The 23,555-nt window shown below is 37.7% G+C and overlaps 1 protein-coding gene across 1 annotated transcript in view; it reads left to right on the top strand.

Moving 5' to 3' along the window:
- The first annotated feature begins 1,161 nt into the window (after nucleotides 1-1,161).
- Nucleotides 1,162-23,555, top strand: part of PLEKHM3 (pleckstrin homology domain containing M3) — a 63,286-nt gene continuing 40,892 nt past the window's right edge. Inside the window, exons 1-3 of the mRNA XM_053471058.1 lie at nucleotides 1,162-1,317; nucleotides 9,824-10,573; nucleotides 14,680-15,618. Coding sequence (XP_053327033.1) covers nucleotides 9,991-10,573; nucleotides 14,680-15,618 — 1,522 coding nt within the window. The 5' untranslated portion in view covers nucleotides 1,162-1,317; nucleotides 9,824-9,990. The remainder of the gene's footprint in view (nucleotides 1,318-9,823; nucleotides 10,574-14,679; nucleotides 15,619-23,555) is intronic.

Here is a 23,555-nt window from a genome sequence, read left to right as displayed (position 1 = left end):
TAAACTTATTATACATAGAGGATGTGGATCAGGATCAGAATCCTCTCTACACATTTGGTCCGTTTCCCCAGCCAACAGCCTCTTTGGTTTCCAGAAGTTTTTCTGCTTAGCATTGCACCAGGAAAGGTACTCAACTCAGGGAGTCTAATGAGCTATAAACATACCTGGGAACTCTTCGGGTTTGACCCGGGGATCACCGGGTGAAGCCCTGCTTCTCCGGGTCAACACCCGAATCCTCCGGGTCGCGGGACCGTGGTCTTGACATGCCCTGCTCGCTCCCCGCCCATTTTCTCTGTATGGGGAATGGGGGTGTGTCCCACTGACATCAGGGGGACTCCCAACAACATCACGGGACGGCCTGCTGACGTCAGTGTGCAGTCCTGGCCGCGTCCCTCAAGGGAAGGCTCCGGGTAGCGGGAGCCCAGAAGTTCCCAGGTATGGGTATAAATGTAAAGGGAATACTGTAGTTCTTTGAAAATAATAGTGTCTGGAAAGCATTGAAATCAATGGGGTAAGGGATAAATGCATGTAGGGGACATATAACACAATCTACCCATTCTATGCAAAGGAACCCCATGGAAATTTAAAGGGACCATACTGCTATCTTAGGTGTTGATGTGCTTATGATGGGTGGAGTGTCCTTTTAACTGCCTCTCGCAATAGCAACCATTTCTTGCTCCCTTTTTCTGACCTCTGTGCCCTATGATGAAGCTTGATAAACAATCACAAACAGGCAGGACATAATCTTTTAATTGGGTAGCATATACATGGATTTCATTTATATTTGCAACATTGTTACTGGCTGGAATTACTAGTTACTAAACGCTATACACTTTCTTTTCATCTGTTTAACGTTACAATAAACATTTGACTAGTCAATAGAATCAAGATAGACCTCAAATTCACACATTCAATATCCTTGCTTCCTGCAACATGTTCCATGTAGCTAGGTTTAGAAGTGTTCCTTTTGTACAAGAAGGATTAAACCTGAACTGCCTTGCCATAAGGCTATAGGTTCTAAATGTAAAGCAGCTACACTTTCATTAGGATTCTACTGACAGGCACGCTGTAAGTCATGCTTGTCTGCATTCCTTGATAAACCTGCAGGCTGGAACTATTTTTAGCCTCCTTGTTGCACCGGGGACAGAGTAAAGTGAAGGACTAAGGCTGGCAGATTGTAAACAGGGAACCAGTGCAGAATGAGCAACAGCATCAATAGGGAAGTCGATACGATGGTTTTATGATGAAGTCATCCACACTATGATACTGTACAAAATACTGTCTAGCTGGCTTTACTGTTCAGTTCTGCACACACAGGTATGTATACCTTTTCTACACATAAAATGCATTATTACATTGTATATGTAACTGTACCCACCCATACATGCCTGTATGTAAATATTCTATTACTGTACTCCCAATGACAAATTCCTATAGCTTCCCGTTGTGTCTGGTTTCTTGTTGGTTGACAACTGCTCTGTTTTAGGAAATGTCTTAAATATTATGTATTGTCATTATATTGTTTACAAATAATATCTCACACAAATGTACCTTTGTAACACAATCATGCTCTATTGTTTTGGACTCATCGGATGCTGCATATGTTCTCATGCAGCGCATGCATTAGGTTGAAGGGTATTTCTTTTGTCTGCACCACCAAGGCTGTCTGAGGGTTAATTGTAAGTGGATGATCTCATCCTAGCAGAAAAGTGCAGAATCATATTAAAGGGCCTTTATGTCATATGATTTTTTTTTCTCTGTCTACATCCAGATCCCTTTGGTCCTAGAGATACAGCCTGATATGCAACCTCCTGTCTTTGTCCTTGATTGCATTAACCCTTTACCTGACAGTAGGTGACTCAGATTGAAAGAGTTAAAGCAACAGTCATTAAGGCTCCGTTTAAATAACCTGTCAATAGTAGAGTCTTTTTGGCTTCGCTTTGTTTTATTTTCAAAGTATATTTCCAGATTAAGATTCTTTACGAATATAGGAATGTCATCTTTTTTGGCTATGCTGCTTTCCCAGCGTGAGAAAGTAACATGCCAACTTGGTGGCAACATTCATGATGTTCTTTTATTCCATTTCACATGAATGTTAATATGCAATGTCATGTAGATCTGCTTTACTCCTGGAAAAATTAGATACGATTTTTTATGCTGATTTCCCATCTGTTGTGTATTCTATCCTATTATCAGGGAAGAATCAATTGATCCAAGTTACCTATATGATCATAAAAAAGAGGCACGCTTTTTATCTTCAATGGCTTACTTTCTTTTAGATGTGTGAAAATCTGAACATTGCCATGATCCATACATATTTGATAGGGACACATAGTTCTCAACATGCTAAATGGCTAAAGAGAGACTTTTACTGTAGGGTGTGTACAGGCGTGGCTAGAAAGAAGGACTTTAACGTGACTATGTGACCTAATGATGCCTAATTAGGTGAGTTTTTTTTTTTTTAGATGTAAACATTTGTTTTAACTTTTTAAATTTCTAAACCCAATTTCCAATGTATATGTAAACATTGTATGTAAATTAGGTCTGGAGAATACTGTGATGCTGAGTTCTTCAGTTCTTCAAAAAGAATAAAAGAAAGAGAGACCCTTGGAGAGTATGGAGACTGACACATTAACCAATTCATATGTGAGGATTTTTATTCTAGTAATTGTTTTCTAAAGCACTGTGTTATATGAGTTATACACATGTCAAACAAATATAAAGACAAGGAATTAGTATTCCTTGAGTATTTTTTTTTTTATTTTTTTTAAGTACGTTGTTGACAACTGCAATATGTTACAATGGTGCATTATGTACATTGTTTAATCTAAAGTTATAAGCTTGCAAACAGGGCTCTCTCCACCTAATGTATCGGTTTGTCTTATTCTGTCAATTCTAGTCTTGTCATACCCCTTGAATTTATATATTGTAAGAAGCGCTGCGTAAACTGTTGGTACTATAGAAATAAAAGATAATAAATAATAACTGGATAACCCAGTTCTTGGTTGTCAATAATAGATACCTCCATATAAAACAGTAGTGAACAATGATTGGTAGAATTTGTTCGCCTATAGCAAATTTTAACATCAAGTCTGCATTCCAGTCTGATCAACATAATTCCCAGGGTAAATCATTTAGTTAAAGGCTTTCTTTTGCCCATTTGCCATGGTCTTTTTCACTCTGTATCTTCAGAATAGGTAGCAACAGGTTAGGCAGGATTATAACAGATAATAGAATACCATGAGGGGTTTCACAGAGGAACTGTTTCTTTATATAGTTACAGCATGCAAATAATTATCTGTAATAAAATCCCCATATTATTATAGAATTCTATATTTGAAAACACTGCACCTGCACATTTAATTTTTATTCTTTACATTTCTTACCAAGAGACACTACAAACTATTCACTGTTGTTTTTACCTCCTGGTTGGCAAGTGCTGGGAAAGATTTCTTTCTTCTAGGTCATATAAAAAAAAGATCCTACTCCTGCCTTTCCTCTTCCCTTCTCACCTAACTCTCCCTCCTCTTCTCCTCCTCCTTCAACCACCCCTCACCATTTTCCCTCTTCCCTATCCCCTTAAATTCCCCTTACACCTCGCTCCCTAACCTCCCCTGCCACCCAATGTTCCCAGGTTACATACGCACTGATATGTGGGCAGCAATTAGCTGGAACACAGATGGTTAAGTTGGTCTTTCTAAAGCTAGTGTGAGGTGATCCAGGCTTGGCTGCTTGTGGTCCTGCGATGGTTGCCTAGCACTGCTAGGCTCTTGTTGATACCTGTTTCTGATCTATTATAATGGGGATAACTTTGTCCATCCTTTCTGATTCTTCATGCATCAGCTAGCAGCAATGAAGGGTGTCTAAACTCCCGCTGGGGTGGTGAGTGAAGCCGCACAATGCACAGCTTCCTGGCAGATGTTGTCAGAGGTAATTGAGCAGAAAAAGCAAGATCTGTGACAGGAAGCATACCTTGTCTGACTTAAAGTTTTCCAGCAAATCGCCAACAGACTGATATCTGTGTTAAATTTCTGCTTTCTGTCTTTTGTTTTCTGTTTTCCTTCCATAACCATAAAGTCCACATTTCAATGTGAAGTCACTGTCATGTCTCTATATTGTACTGCGTTGCAGAGTATTTTGACTCAAGTTAAAACAAAATAATAATTCACTACTTAAAAAATGTTTTATTTCCTTATCATTGTGAATGCATCATAGAGTAGCTAAGATACAATACAAGTGTTGATTATACTGACATTATAATAGGATGTATGTACCTGCCTTTTTAAACTTACAGTTTAAATAAACAGCAAAATTGTTCCTTTGTGTTACATGCTTAAAACACATGACTACATGTTATATCAGCATAGTTGGATTTCAGTAGCCTCATCAGCCAAAAGAAATCACCTCTCTTGAAGAGTTGAGCCCGTGTTTCCAGTGATCACCTGAACTTAAGTGTAAAATGTATTACGAGATGGCTGTAGAGCCTGTTCACTAAGAGGATCTGTGAGGCAGAACAAGCTAGAGCCATCACGCAAGGATCCAAAACTGAAACAGAAGTTGGATTGCTTGTAGAATATGTAGGCAACAACTTGGCGAGGAGCGCTCTGCAGGAAGTGTCTCCTGTAGGCACATCATTGACAAGGAACAAGTGCAAAGGGTTAAGACTAATCACATAGGCTGTAGGATTATCTAACACAGAACCAGAGGCCTAAGAGTATGGCAAATATGTAAAGAGCTGGATTACTGAGCTTAATACAAGTCCTAGCATGGATGGTTCCTGACACTGAGTTTCCATTAGTGATCACTCTTTCTGTGAAAACTCTTCACGTCTGGTTACCGGCTAATATTTGTCAGCAGTGTCAGGTTTTTGCTTATGTGCAAGCACCATATGGTCTTAATACAAATGTCCAAATATCCAAGTGCAAGATTAAGCCCTGTTGCAATCCAGCATAGTAGACATACTATTGGTCATATAGTTGAAACTGGTTCAGGTCTTAAGATTCCTGTGAGTGTATCACAGAAATAATATGTTTCAGAAGTTTTGGATTTTCTATATTAGGAACAGCCATGTCAAAAGTAAGAAAACCATCCCCCCGACTTTTTCATCAATCATCTTCCCTACTTTTTCCCTTTAGCTATAAAATGTGCTAACCCTTTTAATATTCAATCTTACATGACTTGTGATTGTTTGAAGCATATTGCTGCTCAGAATACATTTATATTTGAGTGTGAACTCTGGGCTACATCACACTTTTTTGTGACAAGCAATTATGTTGCATTTTGAAAACAAAGTTAATTGTGTTGGTTAATACTTTTTTCCAGATTATTTCCTCAGAGCTTCATTAGTGACTTCATTCTGGCTTTTCAATGACTTTGGTCAATATTTTCCAGTTCCGTTTTTCATGATTCCAGTTCCATATTCAAGGGATAAATGCAGCCTTCAACCGTTATGAGACGGCAAAAAATATTACAATATATCTTTTGAATGCATCTAATCTATTTGATAACACCACTTCCCTTGGCAGTGAATTCCATACCTTTATTGTCCTTACTGTAAAAATCCCTTCATTTGTCATCTATAAAATCTCTGCTATTCCAGTCTCAGAGGGAGACCTTTTCTGTTATACAAATGTGGTTTATTTTTTTCTTTACCAGAGCTCTTGAACATTAGTACATAAACCAGTCATCAACCTTTGTATGTCAAAGTATAGTGGTAAATTCAGGTTCATTGGTGGCTCTTGAATACAGGCTGAAGACATTTCTGAAATATATATCACAAAGATTAAAAAAGGCACACCTCCTGCCATCATATGCCATTCATCAGAATCCCCTCTATGCATTTGCATTATTTCCCCGCCATCCAGCTCCTCTACTTGCAGGAGGTCTTTTAGGGTGAACAGATCTCCTGATTACCTGTGCTATACTTCAGAGATCCAGGGAGTCTTATAATACCTCCCAGGCTCATTGGCTAAAAGCTTGCGCATTCAATGGAAGTTCTTTCTTGCCAGTCGCTCTCTGCGTCTTCCCACAAGGACTCTCTACTTCCTCCCCTGCTTCTGGTTGTGGAATTATATCTAGCTCTTTAGCAGAACAAACACTTATTACAATTATGCTTTACCTGTAGTAAATATGTGCAAAGAAGTAAAATATTTTCTTTATTGTTCAATCTTTTGATTACAATACACCTTGAAACAGGAAATTGTTCAACTGTGACTTCCTATTTCACAGGGGTATGTAAATATTAAGTAACACATAGGCCAGAATCCCTTAGTCATTCGGTAAGACCAAGCAATATAGCTGTGATGTGCGGCAAAAGGTTGTTGTGCTTCACAAAATGGATAGTGGCTATAAGAAAATAGCGAAAGCTTTGAAAAAGCCCATGTAACGGGTTCACCAAGAGAGCTGTAGTAACTCCCAGAGATCACCCACATATATCCTCCTGTTGTCCCTGAAACCACTTACAGCACCAGTCAGCATGCACATCTTGGAACCCTGCCATGTGTACCCAATCAGTAGACACAACTACCTTCAGTTAAGTATGGCAAGAATGAACATTTTATTGCTGTAAAACATAGCCTCATATATCCACAGAAATTGCAATCCTATTGATGGAGTTCCTACCTGTGCTATCTTTGTTTGCAGCCAGACTGGAGCCATCTCTGAGTACCTTGGGGCCCTGTATGACAGGTCATTCTGTCACAGCCCATTTTCACCATCAGGGCAATAATTAAAAAGTTCCAGTCAACAGGAAATGTTATGAATCAACCTGGAAGAGGGCATGTGTCTATATTGACTCAACGTACTGTGAAATGGTTTGAGCGGCCATAAAATATCCCAGGACCACAGCTGGAGAATTGCAGAAGTTAGTTGCCTCTTGGGGTCAAAAAGGCTCCAAAACTACAATTTGACGTCACCTTCATCACCACAAGTTTTTTGGAAGGGTTTCTGGACAAAAACCTCTATTTTCATCCAAGAACAAATTCAACCATCTTCAGTTTGCCAGACATTACTGGAACTTCAAATGAGATCAGGTTCTATGGGCAGATGAAACTGTCTTTACTGTTTTGGGACTGTTTTTCTGCTAGAGGACCTGGATGTTTTGTTAGGATACATGGCATCATGGACTCTATCAAATATCAACAGGTGTTAAATGATCACCTGACTGCCCCTGCCAAAAAGCTTAAAATGGGCAGTGTTTGGATCTTACAGCAGGACATTGGTCCAAAACATACATCATAATCAACACAAAAAATGTTTACTGATTACAAAATCAAGGTTCTACCATGGCCATCCCTGTCCCCTGACTTAAACCACATAGAAAACCTGTAGGGTAAGCCCACCTGTAGGGTGAGTCTACCAGCGTTGACCTTGAAATTTGAAGCATCTAGCGTTATTTTGTCTGGAGGAAGGATCTCAGATCCCCTGCCATGTATCCTCCAACCTAATAATGCATTATAGGAGAATACTCAGAGCCGTTATCTTGGCAAAGGGAAGTAGCACAAAGTATTGACTTAAAAGGGTGCCAGTAATAAGTATATATTTAACAATTTGTATTCTTTTTGGATAAAACTGTGTTGTGTTTGCAATTGTTTGATATCCATGAGAGCAGAATTTTTTGTGTATTGTTTGAAGAAAAGATTAAAAGGTTAAACAATAAAGACATTTTTTTCACGGCTTTCTTTGCTCATATTTATCAAGGGTGCCAATATTTGTGGAGGGCACTGTGCACGTTTTAAACTGCCATTAAAAATATTTAGAAGCAAATCTTAATCAGTCCTCTCAAGCCACATAAAGGCATCAATGTTTATATACCAACAAATTACATATAATACATTTAGGTTGTTAATTTGAATAGTTTATAACATCACAGCTGCCTTTGGAGTCTAGTCGTTGAATGCAGACATATTTCATTTTTGTTTATGAACAAAGGTTGCTATCGTTGCCCTTGTAACCTCCTTATGGACCTCTCTGTTGTTTCCCGACTCATTAGCTGAGCTGGATTCTTTTCTCCACTCAGCATCTTACAAAATTATTTTGGAAAACCAAAAAGTGAGGTACAGATGATCTCTGAAAAACTGAACGATCTCTGACATTATGGCTCCTTGTTTTATTATGCCTTTAGATATATGTAATCCAAACATAGGAAATGCATTGTTGACCTACTATATACCAAAATATATACTGTATGATAGAAGTAAAATATAACATGCTTACACTTACATTTCCGAGCTGCTATGTTTTAATCCGTTGATTTGTATGTTAACGCTACGCTAAGATTTCACTGGGTGCTTGTGGCACCCGCTTCAACCCTCCCCTTCAACAAAGCAGGGTGGCTGGATTCTCAATGGTGGTCCTGGTCAGTACAACCCCCTTTTCTGCAAAGCCCTAGGAGCCCGGAAGTGGTTTCTAGTTGACCTGACACCTGGGATTTGTCGAGTGCTTAAAAAAAACAAGTATTACATAAATGTTTCTCATGGACTTTATTATTTTACATGAATCCGTAGTATGAACCCTTTTAGGGGGAATATTGTAAGATTTTACAATTTGCAAACATTTTCATAATAAGGTCAATTGTTAAGAAGCCATATGATTTTTTTGTGTGTAAGATCAGCGATTTATTGTCAGATATCATGAAGAAATGATAGTGTCCATGATGGGAGTTCTTACACTACCATTAGCAATACACAAAGATGGCGTCAAACATGTTTCACCTTTGTTTATCCTCCTGTCCCTCCCATACTTGTAGAATGTAATATCTAAACAGCAGGTTTCCCGGAACATGCAAAGTAGAAGCACCCACATGCACAGTTTGGTTATTCTAGCGTCTCACTGAATCCAAGCAGGCAAAGGCAGTTCGGGACAGGCCAAGGTCAGAGGAGCAGTCTGAGGTCAGGAGAATAACCCAGTAAAGAAGCCAAGATCAGGAAGGAAGCTAGGGGACTAAAACACACAGGGGGACGCTGACATCTTTAGGCCTGGGTGGGGGACTCCAACACAGACTCTGTACCAGCTCACCCCCACCCCCCTGTATATTTTGTTAACACACACATATTTCATATGGTACATTACATGACCCCACCTAGAAGGCCCTTGATAAAGAATTCTGAGTTGCTTTCAGCCCTATATATATATATATATATATATATATATATATATATATATATATATACATATATATATATATATATATATATATATATATATATATACACACACACACACCTCAATTAGCTTAGTCTCCTTTCACTATAAGGGCTTGGTAGATGTGCAATCACTTTTCAATCCAGATTTTTCCTCTCCCCATTTTCCATACTTTCTTCGTAGACTTTGAAACTCCTCCTTTTTCTAGTATTTTTATTTCCTCGATACCATATAGGTTTTTGCTTCAGCCTGTCTTTTCTCTAATGGATATACCCCTGCTTCTTCTACTAGTCCTTTTCTCAGTACTATAATCTTAATTTATAATTATTATTAGATAAATGCACAGGATGGCAGTGTTTCTGCCTGTTAGTTGTATAGTGTTCAGGTACAGCATTTAATTGGTTAATGTACCATACAACTCTCATAAAGTTTATCAGCTAGTCTCGATAAAACTTATCTAAGCTGATATTAAGTTATATTGTGTTATGATTTATCTGGTGCCCTACCTTCTTTTTATTTAGGCTTCAATTATACATGCTAATGTTACATACTCTTCAAAATCAATCTCAAATTTGTTTTTAAATTATAGTCTGTACCTGTGCCTGGGAAAGTTAAATAATTGTAAACATCATAATGTAAAGCAGTTAATACATTTATTCTTGTCTTTTTGTGTGTTTTGCAGACCATGAAATCGCTAATTTAACTCACCGAATCTAAGAGTTTTAAGAGATAAGTCCCTGGAAATGGGATTGGTGCTACCCAGTCAGCTTGGAGAACAGATCTTTAATTGCTCACAGTTTCATGGATGATCAGGAATGAGCGCTAACTAGTGTTAAATTGGAGGAAAATATGGAGGCGTTGGAAGTGGATGATATCAGCCCAGCACTAGAAGTCACCGAAGACTTCTTTAGCTCTTTTGATAAACTGGAACATGTTGGTCATCAAGCAGATGTCTTTGGAATTCACGAAGTCCCTGAGCTCCTGGGAAATGATCTATCCAATAAAATTAAACAGCAAGCAGATGGTCAAAATGCCAACACTTCTCAAAGTAGAATTATTTGGGAGAGGTGTAAAAGTAGTCTCTTTGATGTCAAAACAAAGAATGGGATCCATGCCAAAGACCATTATTCAGCCAGAAGAACATTTCCTGATGCACCCTTGTTAGGAGAAGGAGAAAAGGGCACCTCTAGTTTTAACTTCTTTAGTGTGTGTCGTAGACGAGACAGACCTCATTCTGTCAATGATAGTCTTGCTCATGTTGAGGAGACTCCTAAATTTAAGCCAGGTCATAACAGATCAAGATCTGATATTAGTCATATAGACTGGAAAAATGTTCGCAAACCAGCCCCATTACAGAGGTCATCGAGCCAGGGAGTACACTTCACATCCAGTTCCTCTAACTTGACAAACCAAGACATTGAAGGAAATGATGGTATGTTTTGATTTTGGTATTGGCTTGAATTTTGTTAGTCATGGTACATGCTTTTATTTTAAGTAAAACTAAGCATAATGTTTGAATCAGAACAATATAAGTAAGAGTGATAAAAATAGATTTTGTCCTTCTCAATACACAAAGATGGGTAATAACTGCTATAAAATGTTATTGTAAACAGGCCTTTTGCTTTATTTCTGATGTATTCTGTTAATGGGAAACTTTCTGAACGTTTTCATGCCAATGATTTGTTGATATTTGTAAAACAAACAGTGCATTAAAGTGTTTAATTGTGTCTAAATTGACCCTTTTATCAAACTATATCTAATCAGGGAATAGGCAGAATTGACCATTGTCCAGGAACCCATTGCTGTTTAGGTAACAAATCCATGAAGATGTTGATTAGGTAGCAGAGTCTGTGATTTCATACTCTCTACAATGGCTCCTTGCTATAGTTCCTCATTTTAAAAGAAACAGTTTTTGGTTGAAATGTCAACTGTTTTTATAAATTCCACAATGTGCGATTTTACAGGATTTTGTTATTTATATAGTTTTTTATGCTACCATTTAAATGTGTTCATAGTCTCCACATGCAGTCCCCAGGAACGTGCTTATGGATTAATTGGTCATAGACATGGCGAAATGTTAACTCTGCCCACATATGAGTAACATCTGGTCTGTTCCAGTAAATATAAAGGAAACCACTACAAAACCACTCCCCAACCCCCCAAAAAACATTTAACCATTTAAGGGAGTTCTGAAAAATAATAAAAAACCATAAAAATAAAGAAAACATTATTGAAGGCAATAGCAGAATTTAAAGCAAGCAAATAAGACAATTTACAATTGTTATGTGCCAAGAATGCAGAATCATTATTGCAGGGCAATACCCCATAGCAATGAAACATGACATAAAATATACAAGATTTTATCAATCCCATAAAGCTTAAAACTTATAATAGGCATACGGAAATATCATTATGTAATCAAAAGAAAAAAAGAGGAAAATCCATTCACTTCTATGTTGAAAGTGGAATCTCAAGCGCTCACTTATTTGGATACAGTAATTGATAATATAAAGTCTATTAGTTAATCAAAAAAGACCATGCAAATTCAGAGGATAAATAATGTAAGCAGGGCCCTCCTCACCTGTTGTTATGTTATAGAAGACTTATTATGTCCTGTCTACCCATTGTACAACTCTACGGAATATGATGTCGCTATGTAAAAAATAATAAAATACATTTTTGTGCCAGCTTTGGGATGATACAGTAACAGTACATTAACTGATTGGATCACAGAGAAAGACAGTAGTGCTAAGAGCTATAAAGGAACATTTCACCGTTAAGTCATACTTATCACCATGATACATCATCTATAAAACTAATAATATAGTCTTTTACCATGTCTCTGTAAATGTAAGCTGATCGTAAACAAGCATTTAAGAAGTACTGCAAACATTTTAATACACTAGGCTTTAAAGATCTACCCCATGGACCTAACATTTCATACAGCCAAAGAGCACACTAGCCGTGATTGCTATCACATTTTCATATTATGGCTTTACCATTTTTTCAATAGGTGGTTAGATGGATAAAGCTTTGTGTTTGTGGTCAGTGTCACAAAATGTGCCATATGATGACTTGTATTTCTTTTTATATACGTGCACGTAATTATAAAAGCAAAGCCAGGGTCGTTTTAGAAATCATCTTATTCCATTAATGTTAATATATGGTTCTTTAGAAATGCTTTAGTGCAAGACAAAATCAGCGTAATCATATTATAACTAGCAGTAATGAGATATAATTTGTGCCTGCAAAGTGCTCTCAGATCTCTCCATGAAAAGCATTACGTGACTTATTAGTATAATTGCATATCTGGACATTTTTTAAATTAATTTATATGAAACATAAAGGTTCTTATAATGACCACAGTGTTATTTTCTAACATAATAAAGGTACCACTTCAAGATTTATTAATATATATTTATGATGTCCAACAGTAGATCTCAACTTATCGTTGAGTGGTATAATACTGGATTAGGAAATATGTCTGGAGATGACACCATCATGGCTTTTTATCAGATTGGAAGCATTCTGTCTTTGTTCCCGTTGTAAAGACCCAAACCTTAGTCATTTTACATTCAGAATAGCCCATGCATGCAATTCTCTTATTATGTTAACCTCTACCTTTTTCAGACAGGAATCTGTTCCACACATCTACAACCCAGATCTTCAGTTACACTGTGGCAGAGTCAGACATAAATGCATATTATCTTTTTGTTTAAAACCAATAAAAAAGATATGATTTCAAATTTCTTTCCATTTAAAGACTACCATGCTGCAATTGTTATTGATATGCAAAATATCCAGTTTATGTTGATGTAAAACCATAACATTTAGATACCTGTACCTTTTAGTATGTATGTATGTGTGCTATACCAGCAAAATAGTTAAATTATAGTTAACATTATTTTTGGGTCATTTTTATAAGATGCTGCATACCACATGTTTGATCAAGAACATCACACCTTTATATAATTATTTTTGATGTAAATTTCAATTTATGTCACCAAGTGTGAGAGACTTTTTAATTAGGGGAGACATAGAACGTAAGAATTAGTCTGGGAGTCTGGATAACCAAGAAGTTATCAGCAAAGTGTAACTTCTAGGTTTGATCTTCTTGATTGGACCTAATTTGATGAAGATTCAAGACTTTTTACATTTTACATCTGATGGTCTTTATTAAACATATAGCTGGAGACCCATTTACCCATTAGAGTCATATAGATCATTGGCCAAAAAAAGGAAGTGCCCCAAGCATCACAGTGGCTAATTCTGCATTTGCTTTTTTCTATTATTTTTCTTAGTGCTTTTCAGGGAATTACAGTATAAAAGCACAACCCAGATGCGGGGCCATTTGCTGCGATTAGGTTTCTTTTGTTCCCCTGAAATTGAATTTCTCTGTTTGGGGAGCTAGATTAAATGGAAAGGTATTACCATTTCCATTGAGATCAGGAAGCAGGAAGAATGAAGGGCCTTTGATTGGACCCTCCAACTCCGGCTTCCATCCAGAGCTGAACTCTATGAGATGTCTGCATTTTAATCGACCTGGCCACTTCACAGAGAATTGAGCAAGGTGGATGCCAGAAAAAAAGACATGAGGGTTACTTGTATTTGTATGGAGGACATCCAACCCGAGGTCATAGATGTATAAGCATGGAGAGGAGAGCACTACAGTGCAGGAGGTGAAGGCAGAGAATGTCATCTTTTCTTTATGCACAGAACAGAAATCCTGTTTGCCGCCTTAATTTACTAGGTCTGTTATTGGATTAACAGACGAGGAAAATGACTGCAAAATGCATAGCCATTCTGTGCACTTAAAGGGGATTAGTGTATGTTTCAAAGAAATGTAATGGCTTTTCAGTTTTCACAGAAATACTAATGAATGTTAGAGCAAGGCAAACATCACGCTTTTTAGATTTGTAATTTCCCCAGGCAGAGAGGCTGAAAACTCGGTCTCCTTTTATCGGGATTGACTCTTATGGAAAATTACAACCCTGGCATACAATAAATTACATATTTATAGCACAATAAGAACATCGGACTAATGTGGTATTATCCCGTGTTTCTTTTTCATGTTTAATATGTTCAGTGCTGAAGAAAGCCGAGCTTTATTCTTTTTTTTCACCTGGCATGAAACAGGTGTAGAAAGCCTTTGTGACCAGACAAAGTCCTAAACATATTATTATTTATATAAAACCATCATATTCTATATGTAGTGGTGTACAGTGGGCTTCTAAAGCCTTGTCACACAAGCAGATGCCATAACACACACCAAAGTTGGAAGAAAGATTAGAGGGTAGGGAGAAGAAAAATACAAGACAGAACGGTATCCCATCTAAAATGTAGACTTCATATGCAACTAGAATCTAAGATATAAGGTTGCTAAGTTTCATAAGTTATTTATACAAGTGAATGTGTACTGCCAAAACATACCTCACTGATCACTGGAAAAAAAATATATTTTAGAATTTTATATATCCGTTCAATAACATAACACAAAAGGATTTCATGTAAGTAATAATGTGTCCCTTGGTTTTACAGAGCTGAAGTTTTCCTTCCCAAATATTCTCAAGAAGGGATTCCTAGAAACAAGGAAAACCCAAGAGAGCTTCTGGACAAGCTGTTATGCTGAGATATCGCCCTACAAATTGCACATCTATAGCACTGACAACAGTGGGAACCATAACCCCCTTACTGCATACCCTCTTGCTCACATTGAAAGCATCACTATCACAGGAAGCCATGAAACCAAACTGGTTGATGTTATAATGTCAGACAACAGCCAACTGCAACTAAAAGCTGATTCTGCATGGGAGGCCTTGGACTGGGGACAGAAGTTATGGGAAGGGATACGGGCCTTGACATTGCTCCCGAATTACATTAACAATCAGCAGGAAGTCTTTGGAAGATCAAAGAACTTTAGCGAAAAAGACCATGACTATTTGGAAAATCGTACTGTGTTAAACAAAAGCAACGATATTCCAAGATCTGTGAATATGTCCAATGGGTACTACAAAAATATCTTGAAAACTGGAACTCTTTATAGACTAACAATACAGAATAACTGGAAAGCATTTACGTTTGTTCTGTCTAATACTCATCTTACAGCTTATCAACCCAGCTGCCTGGATGAGGATCCGTTACTGAGCTATAGTATGGATGTATGTGTATCTGTCCAAACGGACAGACTTGATGGATATGATTCTTGTTTCCAAGTGATATTTCCTCAAGATGTTTTACGCCTTCGGACGGAGACCCGTCAAAGGGCCCAGGAATGGATGGACGCTATAATATCGGCTGCCAACTCTTCTCGGAAATCAGATCAGCATCTTGTTTCTCTTAGAAAAAAACCCAAAGAATATATGGCAAAGAGGGAAATTCAAAAGAACAAGCGTCAGTCAGTGACCACAAGCTTCTTGGGTATCCTGACAACACTTGCTCTGGAGAAAGGACTTACTGCGCAAGGCTTCAAATGTGCAGGTAGGGATAGTAGTCTATTCAGCTGTTAATAACATAATAAATCAAAATATAACATATTTAAAAAACATATTTTCAGGAGAAGGCTGGCAACTTTCTGAACAGGGATCAAGGCCAACTAAATGACCAAATAATATATTGACACACAGACTATTCTTAAATGCTTAATGTTATCAGTGTCCAAAATGTCTGTACATAAAAGGGGCATAAAAGGTCCTTATTGTGCTTAAAAAATTCCTATATTTCATGTTAATTTAGATGCTCCAGAGGTTCTATGTGAAAAAACATGTGTATACACACCTAAGGCCTGGGGGGCAAGTCTAGTCAAGTGGCCCGTTGTGCCACCGAATCAGCCCACCATTCATGCCCATCTTCTCTTGATTTTCCAATGTATGTTGATGTAATGTCATGGGACTGGGAGTCATCACTACACTAAAAAAAAGTCATCATACACAATTTAATGCAACTTATCCTTTTCAATAAAATATGCAGATTGAAATCGAGTAAATAACACAAAACCTTTACTTTTTCTCTCACTGATTTCTGGGCCTTGAAAGTTTTGCGCTCTGAAGTGACTACAAATTCAGGAGGGCATTTTATCTATGGGTAACTAAAAATTAAAGTTGTTCAGTTTATTCCTACAGAAAGTGCCAGGAAATAGATGCTCAAATACACACCCGGACAGGCTTTGCCACTCTGACACCCAAACACACACACACCAGGACAGGCTCTGCCACACCGACACCCAAACACAAGGACAGGCTCTGCCAGACCAACACCCAAAACACGCACACCAGTCAAGTATAGCATAAATTATTTAGGAAGAGTTAGTTATATCTATAGTAGATTATGATGTTAACAAAACCAAATGGACCAGTGCCAACAAATTGAGGTTTTCATTCTTGAGCTTGACAGAGGCTTCATGGCATAAATTCCATTTTACTTTTTGATTCTATAATATAGAACACGTGAGGAAGGATGACTTGATCCATCTGGCAATTGCAAAATGTAATCAATATAGTTATGTGTGCAACCATACCTAGAGAACGTCTGAAAAACATCATTACCTCACATAGCTCATATCTATATTTCAGTAGTATATATTTTGAAATAATTATAATGAATAATAATAATAATGACAGTATAAGAGAAGCGGAACTCAAAATGGATATATTATAAAATGTATTACATATTTCACATAGAACCTCTGGAGCATCTAAATTAACATGGAATATATGAAATATGAATTTCTTTATGTATTTGCTATTGATGTAGAACATTGTATACATTTAAATATAAATTCTACTTCCCACTCCAGCCAAACTGTGCATGTACAAAAATATCCCCTTTAATGCCCTACATGTGTAATGTTGTCAGACAGGGAAAGGCTGTATTTGTTGGATTAAATATTAAACAAATTACTTTTTTTTTAAAGCAATGATAGGCCGGTCCGTTTGCGACCATTGAGAACTGGAATTTTGCAGCCCTGTTTAAACTGGTATTACTCTTTGGAAGGACATCGCTGTATCTTGAGCAAAATTGAGTTTCTTTGTCCAATCAAAAACTAGCAGTCTTGGTTTCTTATCCTTATTCTTAGCCTTTCTCTTTCGCAATCTAACCCTAAAAGTGCCAACAGGGTGTTCAAATATTACGACTCCTTCGTGTTCTACAAAAGCTATGAGAGTTCTGAATAAAATTCAACCCAAAATAGAGGAGAACCTAAATTACACGTTTCCAGAAGACGTTTAGTGCTCTCTTTATGAAATATTTCATAATAAATATCATTTATATTCATCAAGTTATGCCATCAACATAGCAGGACTTCATATTTTATCTAAAGCTGTTGCAACATTATCTTGAATGGAATATTTCAATATTCAGGATGGTACTCCAGTACCTCAAAGTAAGTAAAATAACCATGTTTTCATTAAGTTTGAGAATTATTTATTCAGTGAATATTTTCATTGTAACACAGTGAGCTGCTTTTTAGGACTGTGTATAAGAATGCTCATGCTTTTAGGGGCTTAAGGGACCATAAAAGTTTTCTTTTGAAACATTACAAAAACAACCTGCAGAATTGGTCGATTCTTATTTTTTTTATTCTTGGAGTTTTGTTTAATTCAAAAGCAAACTCCATTGCCAATTATATTTAGTAAGGTCCTAGACTTAAATTCCCACCCCGCTGGCAAGGAGGAGTAAATAATAGTTGGGGAAGAGAAGGGTTTTTCTGCAAATTCTTCAGCCATTTAGTGCAAATTCCAGTAATTAAAGTCATTGTGTCCTGTCTGAATGGCGCATAATACTGCAGAAGCCAGTTCTAATTTAGACCTTTATAGGAGGTACAAATCCTTTCTTTGTTTAGCTTGACAAATTAGTGCCAGAAAGTGGCATGGTCCGAATAGGAATCAAAGACAAGGAACACAAAGATGGAACTTAAAGCTACAGTAATCACTCGCTCTTGTCTTGCCAAGGGGAAAAGTAAGGACCAAGCTTGCTGAAGTTTTCTTTTTGTTCAGAATTCCCTTGACATGTCAGCAGCCGAGAACTGCCTTATTTGTTTAGTTAAAGTGATTAAATTGTAATAGTTCAGGACGAGCTATTGTCTTTTTTTGCTAATCCCTGTTCCACAGACTCCAGCTGTCTCCATTAATTGATTGACAATGACCCACTGATAAGGAAACATGTTGGTAGGGCCATATTTTTCTTCCGTAGGTTGAATTAGGCTTTACATTTTCTATTGAAAAAAGGCTGAGAAAAGCAAACAAATGAACTCAGAATTGAGATTTGTATGAATAGAACTGGAGAGGTTTTGATTTTGTAGAATGTTTTAGAAAACAATTTAGATTGTGTCTGCATTCTTTGCCTAGGGTTTGTTTGATTAACAAAACTTGTAGGACATCTGGGGGTCCAGTATTAAAAAATGTCAGGTCAAGGAGGAACAGAGAACAATAATTAATTACTATGAAAATATCACAGAATTTATGTAAGTTTGAGTTCATTTATGGGACAAATGTCGTAATCATCTAGTCACATACCCTTTGTTTTAACAGCCATATGAATTCTTAGGATACAAGAAGACATGCAGACAATCATGCGATATCTAAAGGCAAATGCGATACTGTAATTTGGGATAAGTGGGAGGTGTACAGAGGGACATTTAACTCCAGTCTTTAAGGGCTGTGAATGTGTCAGGTTTTCAATCATCTGTATTTGAAATAGTTTCAATACATATTGATTCATAGGCAACTGGAAAAAAGGGAAAGCTATGATTTTAAGAACTTGGAGCACAAGAAATAGCTTTTGGGACATCTTTTTCTGTGTTGGCCCAGTAAAAACCACGTTCAGCTCCTCTAAAGCATTGAACATCTCATATGTACAGTGTTGGCTAGCCAGAGACAATCAGAACACAAGACAAAATAGATAATTGAAAGCAGTTTCAAATGTTTTATAGGAAAATACAATGAAATGTAAAATTAAACATGGTCATATCACTTTGTATCAACTGTATTCTGATTTGATGCACACTCCAAGGCTCCCCCAATATTCCCGCAACTCTATGGCATGGCAGCCTTGCAGCTCTTGGACTTCACATTTGGCTTAAAGAGTTTGTCCTCAATAGAGGCTCACGGTGGGCAGCCAATTAGCGCTGCTGTCAGATGGGTCGAACATGGATCATAGAAGATTCATATTTGATTTAAAGAAAAATAAGCTTTGTAGGGATGTTAATTATTGTAGTAAATATATACTTTTTAGTCAAGCACATTTGTGCCTGCTTTTAAATGATGCATGGTTTATGGAATATGTGGTTGTCTTTTAGATTGTTTTTCCTAGTTTGGTGGGTTTTTTATTCAGAATCCTTGAAAGCAGAGTACTGTGATGATCAGACCTTTCCACAGAAGCTTCATCAAGAAATTATTAGTAGTAGTACTCTGGTACAACTTTTATAAAATCTCACCACCCACGTTTGACACGTTTTAGTGCCAAGTTACTGGTTGTTGTTTGAACTGATGCCCACTAAATCTTTCCCCTGTTTCCTTAGTGTTGAAAAGCTTTTGTAGTTGTTCTTTTTTGTGGCCAGCACAATGTGTAAACATGCCTTATCTAAGCCTGCTGTCTGTCTACTTTGCTGCCACAAATGCTGAATGATCCTTCACTTAGGTAGATTAGCTATTTGTCTGTGCATGGGGGAGGTGGGAGAGGGGGTATTATGGCTGCAACTAGCCAAAATACAATTGCAGTGGATAACATACTGTGTATGTACATGTATATCAGAAATTGTAAGTACCCCTTGTGTTTTAAGTGCATATGGCTAAGTATCAGGAACCCCACAGGAGTTGGACCAGTGACCCTAAGCATGGCTGACCATCCACCTACAGGTGTCACCACCATGATGATCTGAGGTTACTGCCATTCCATCCTCTCCTATGTCCCTATTCAGTTTGTTGTTGGTCGTTATACCTGAGGCCCATCAGGTAATTAAGGGCATTTAGAACCAAGGATGCTTCCAGGCTCCCTTGCTGGAGCATTTTACTTCTTGGCCCTGCAGTATAATGGATCCTGTTTGTTCGCCTCATGTATTTCCTGGTTTTGACCCTTGCCCTTGGACTCTGACTACAATTCTATTTTTGACATTTGTACCTTGCCAGATTCAGATTATGCAGATTTCGACCTTTGGCTTGGACTTTGATTCTCTTGGATCATCCTCTGCAATGTGTACTTGTTCCCCTTTGTGTATTGTCTTGGCTTGCCTGACCTTGTCTGCCAGTCTCCCCAGACTCTGCTGCTGTCTGCCAGTTTCCCCAGACTCCACTGCCATCTGCAAGCCTCCCAAGACTCTGCTGCCGCCTGCCAGAGTAACAGAGAACTAGCAGATTTTCTATTGCAATTACGATGATGAGAGAATACAAATAAAATATATAAATCAACAGTAATACAAACTAATTTAAGACATACTGTCACAGAAGAAAGATGAAGGCCCACCCTGCTTTTCCAAATTTACAGTCTGTTAGGTAATAAATAATAAACATGCCGGAACTAGTCTTAATAAGTATCTCACTGGACAGTGATAATTAGATTTTATTGTTTTTGTCTAATATCCTCAACCTCCTTCTTCAATGGAAATTAATTTTATGTACGGAGATCTCTGTTAACTAAAAATGGTTCATAGAAGTTTCAGCTGTTGGTGTGTCTAAGGGTGGAGTTGTTTGTATATTTATAATGGGACTAGATAATCAAGGAATGAAACATTGAAAACACACCTGCACATCAAAGACCTACTGTAATGGCACATTTCACTTGAAAGCCAAAACCGCACTGATGCTTGCTCACAAGTCACTTTAGGCCACTAGCCTCTCCTATCCCTTGTGCATGCGTCTCTGTAGTTTCAAAGAATAGATATGTTACATCTATCAGATATGTGACACGGTTGTTCCCATTGTCCTCCTCCTTTGTTGATTTCAAAGCTACAGAAGAATCAGTTCAGTTGTATTTATTTTTAGTCAGTCTTTAGAAAAAAAATCAAAGCCTTACATGTTTTTGTTGTTCGTGTTGTATATTCCAGATACGAGCTTTGCTGCAGTCAAACCAACATAAAACTTTCTCTAACAACGTACCCTAGGGAACACATTTCATTGAATCATGTCTTCTGATGTCAACCTTTTTTCGGTAATAGGTAACCCAAAACGTAGAGTCCTCCCCTCTATATATGAAAATATCTTGAGACTTAGTCAGAATTTCTCCCAAGAATGTTTTAAACTCCAACTAACCTAGGAGCCATGGAGGCAGCGGCTGTTAAAATGTCATTGCTAGTGCAGTATATCTAACAAAATTAAATATACAGAGGTCAGTGGAAACTCCTAGAATCACAATGCTCCTAATGTCTATCCAAAGGGCATCAATCCATCTAGAACACTTTTTTGGTTGGTTATATCTAATTCGCATAGGAAAACTGAGTTTTACCCAGAATCTCCAATCTCCAGGTAGTGGGGGCACCCATTTCCCATTCAGCTTATGCCCCCCCCCCCTTGCCTACTCTCCACAAGCCTGATCCCTTGATCACAGTCACAACCCCAGTAGAGCCGGAGTTTCAGGCCTCCAACCTTGGGAAGTTTGCAGGTATTCTAATCTGTGCCTCATATACATTTCTTAGTTTCTTCAGAATCATTTTGCCAAACAAATGAGTCTGAATATTCAATGTAATTGAATTGCTGGATATATTTTCAGGAGAAGAATCATGTTTAATACGACTTTATCAAAGAAAAGGTGAAGTCAGATAAATTGTTACTGTATCTTTTATAACCATTATAACAAAAATGTATGGTTATTTTGTAAAAGCATATTAAGAAAATTTGCTATTTTGGCAACCTTTATTAGCAAATCCAGTATTACCCAATAACCATTCACAGCAGCATGATAGACTGAGAAGCTAAGTGGATGGAAACTGGTTATTTTAACCCAGGTATCTTCTCTAGCATTGTTGAGATTATGATTCATTGGAGACAAGAGGCTCCCAGATGGTTAGAATACAGACAGCAGAACACTCATACGCCACTTAATCAAAGACCTAAATAGCAAATCGCATCTGGAACTTCACAATAATATCTGTAACGGCTTCAGTATATTGAATGTCATTAAATGTTTCCATTTAATTTATGTTCTTGTACCGTGAATCCTTAGGTGAGCTTGCTGTTTTGAAGACTCTAGATACATACAGGACTTGGGAATCATATGGTTTCCTTTTAGTTTGTGCGTGTTGTGTTATTGATCATATCCTACTCAGATGATTGCTCAGATTTAGAAAAGGACCCGAAGCCACCATGTTGTGGCTTGTTACATTCAGCAAAACCAAAGTTAATGTTGACTCATGTCACTGGACTGGATACTAAAATATCCTGGTTACATAATTGGTATTTATAAAAGAGGCTTGAATACTACGCACAACACTTTTTAATGCAAAAGCATGTTTTACTTGTTTTATTTTTAATTTTAAGGGACTTCAGAAATCAGCTCATCCATCTGAAGTATGAACAGCAAACTTATCTGTTAGGCCACTACCTATACCTCAGTGAAGCGGTTTATGAGATTTACAGTGTAAATTTGCTGTCCCCTCAAATTAACTCAACAAACAGCCATTAATGTCTAATCCTTGGCAACAAAATTGAGTACACCCTCAACTGAGTACACCTCCCCGGTGTGATGTGACTCGTTAGTCTTACAAGGTCTTAGGTGTGAATGGGGAGCAGGTGTGTTAAATCTGGTGTTATCGCTCTCACACTCTCTCATACTGGTCACTGGAAGTTTAACATGATACCTCATTGCACAGAACTCTCTGAGGATCAAAAAGGATTGTTGCTCTACATAAAGATGGCCTACGCTAAAAGAAGATTGCCAAGACCCTGAAACTGAGTTGCAGCACGGTGGGGAAGACCATAAAGTGGTTTCACAGGACAGGTTCCATTCAGAACAGGCCTCGCCATGGCCAACCAAAGAAGTTGAGTGCACGTGCTCAGTGTCATATCCAGAGGTTGTCTTTGGGAAACAGATGTATGATTGCTGCAAAGGTTGAATGGGTGGGGGGTCAGCCTGTCAGTGCTTAGACCTTATGCCGCACACTGCATCAAATTGGTCTGCACAGGCAGGCCTGTGGGAAATAACTCACCTTACCATTTGAATGCTGAGCCTCTGCTTCTTTATTCTGGATTTATTGAAGGACTTGGTGGTGCCCTGGCTCGTGCACCATCCCACTGTATTCCAACCTTTGTTTCTGTGTATGCTTTTTTCAAAAGTGACCTCAAACTTTTTGAACCATAGTATGTGTTTCTGTTAGTAGCTGTCACCTGCATGCAAGGACAGTCAGTATTGCTGGTACTGAATGGAGCGGTGAGTTCATCGACATCGACAGTGCAGATCTAAAGTGATCTATTTATTCCTTAGCACAATAG

This window comes from Spea bombifrons, chromosome 7 (assembly GCF_027358695.1).
Source record: "Spea bombifrons isolate aSpeBom1 chromosome 7, aSpeBom1.2.pri, whole genome shotgun sequence".
NCBI classification, from domain to species: Eukaryota; Metazoa; Chordata; class Amphibia; order Anura; family Pelobatidae; genus Spea; species Spea bombifrons.
The sequence above is the reverse complement of the archived record's forward strand: the minus strand, read 5'-3'. Positions and strand labels throughout refer to the sequence as shown.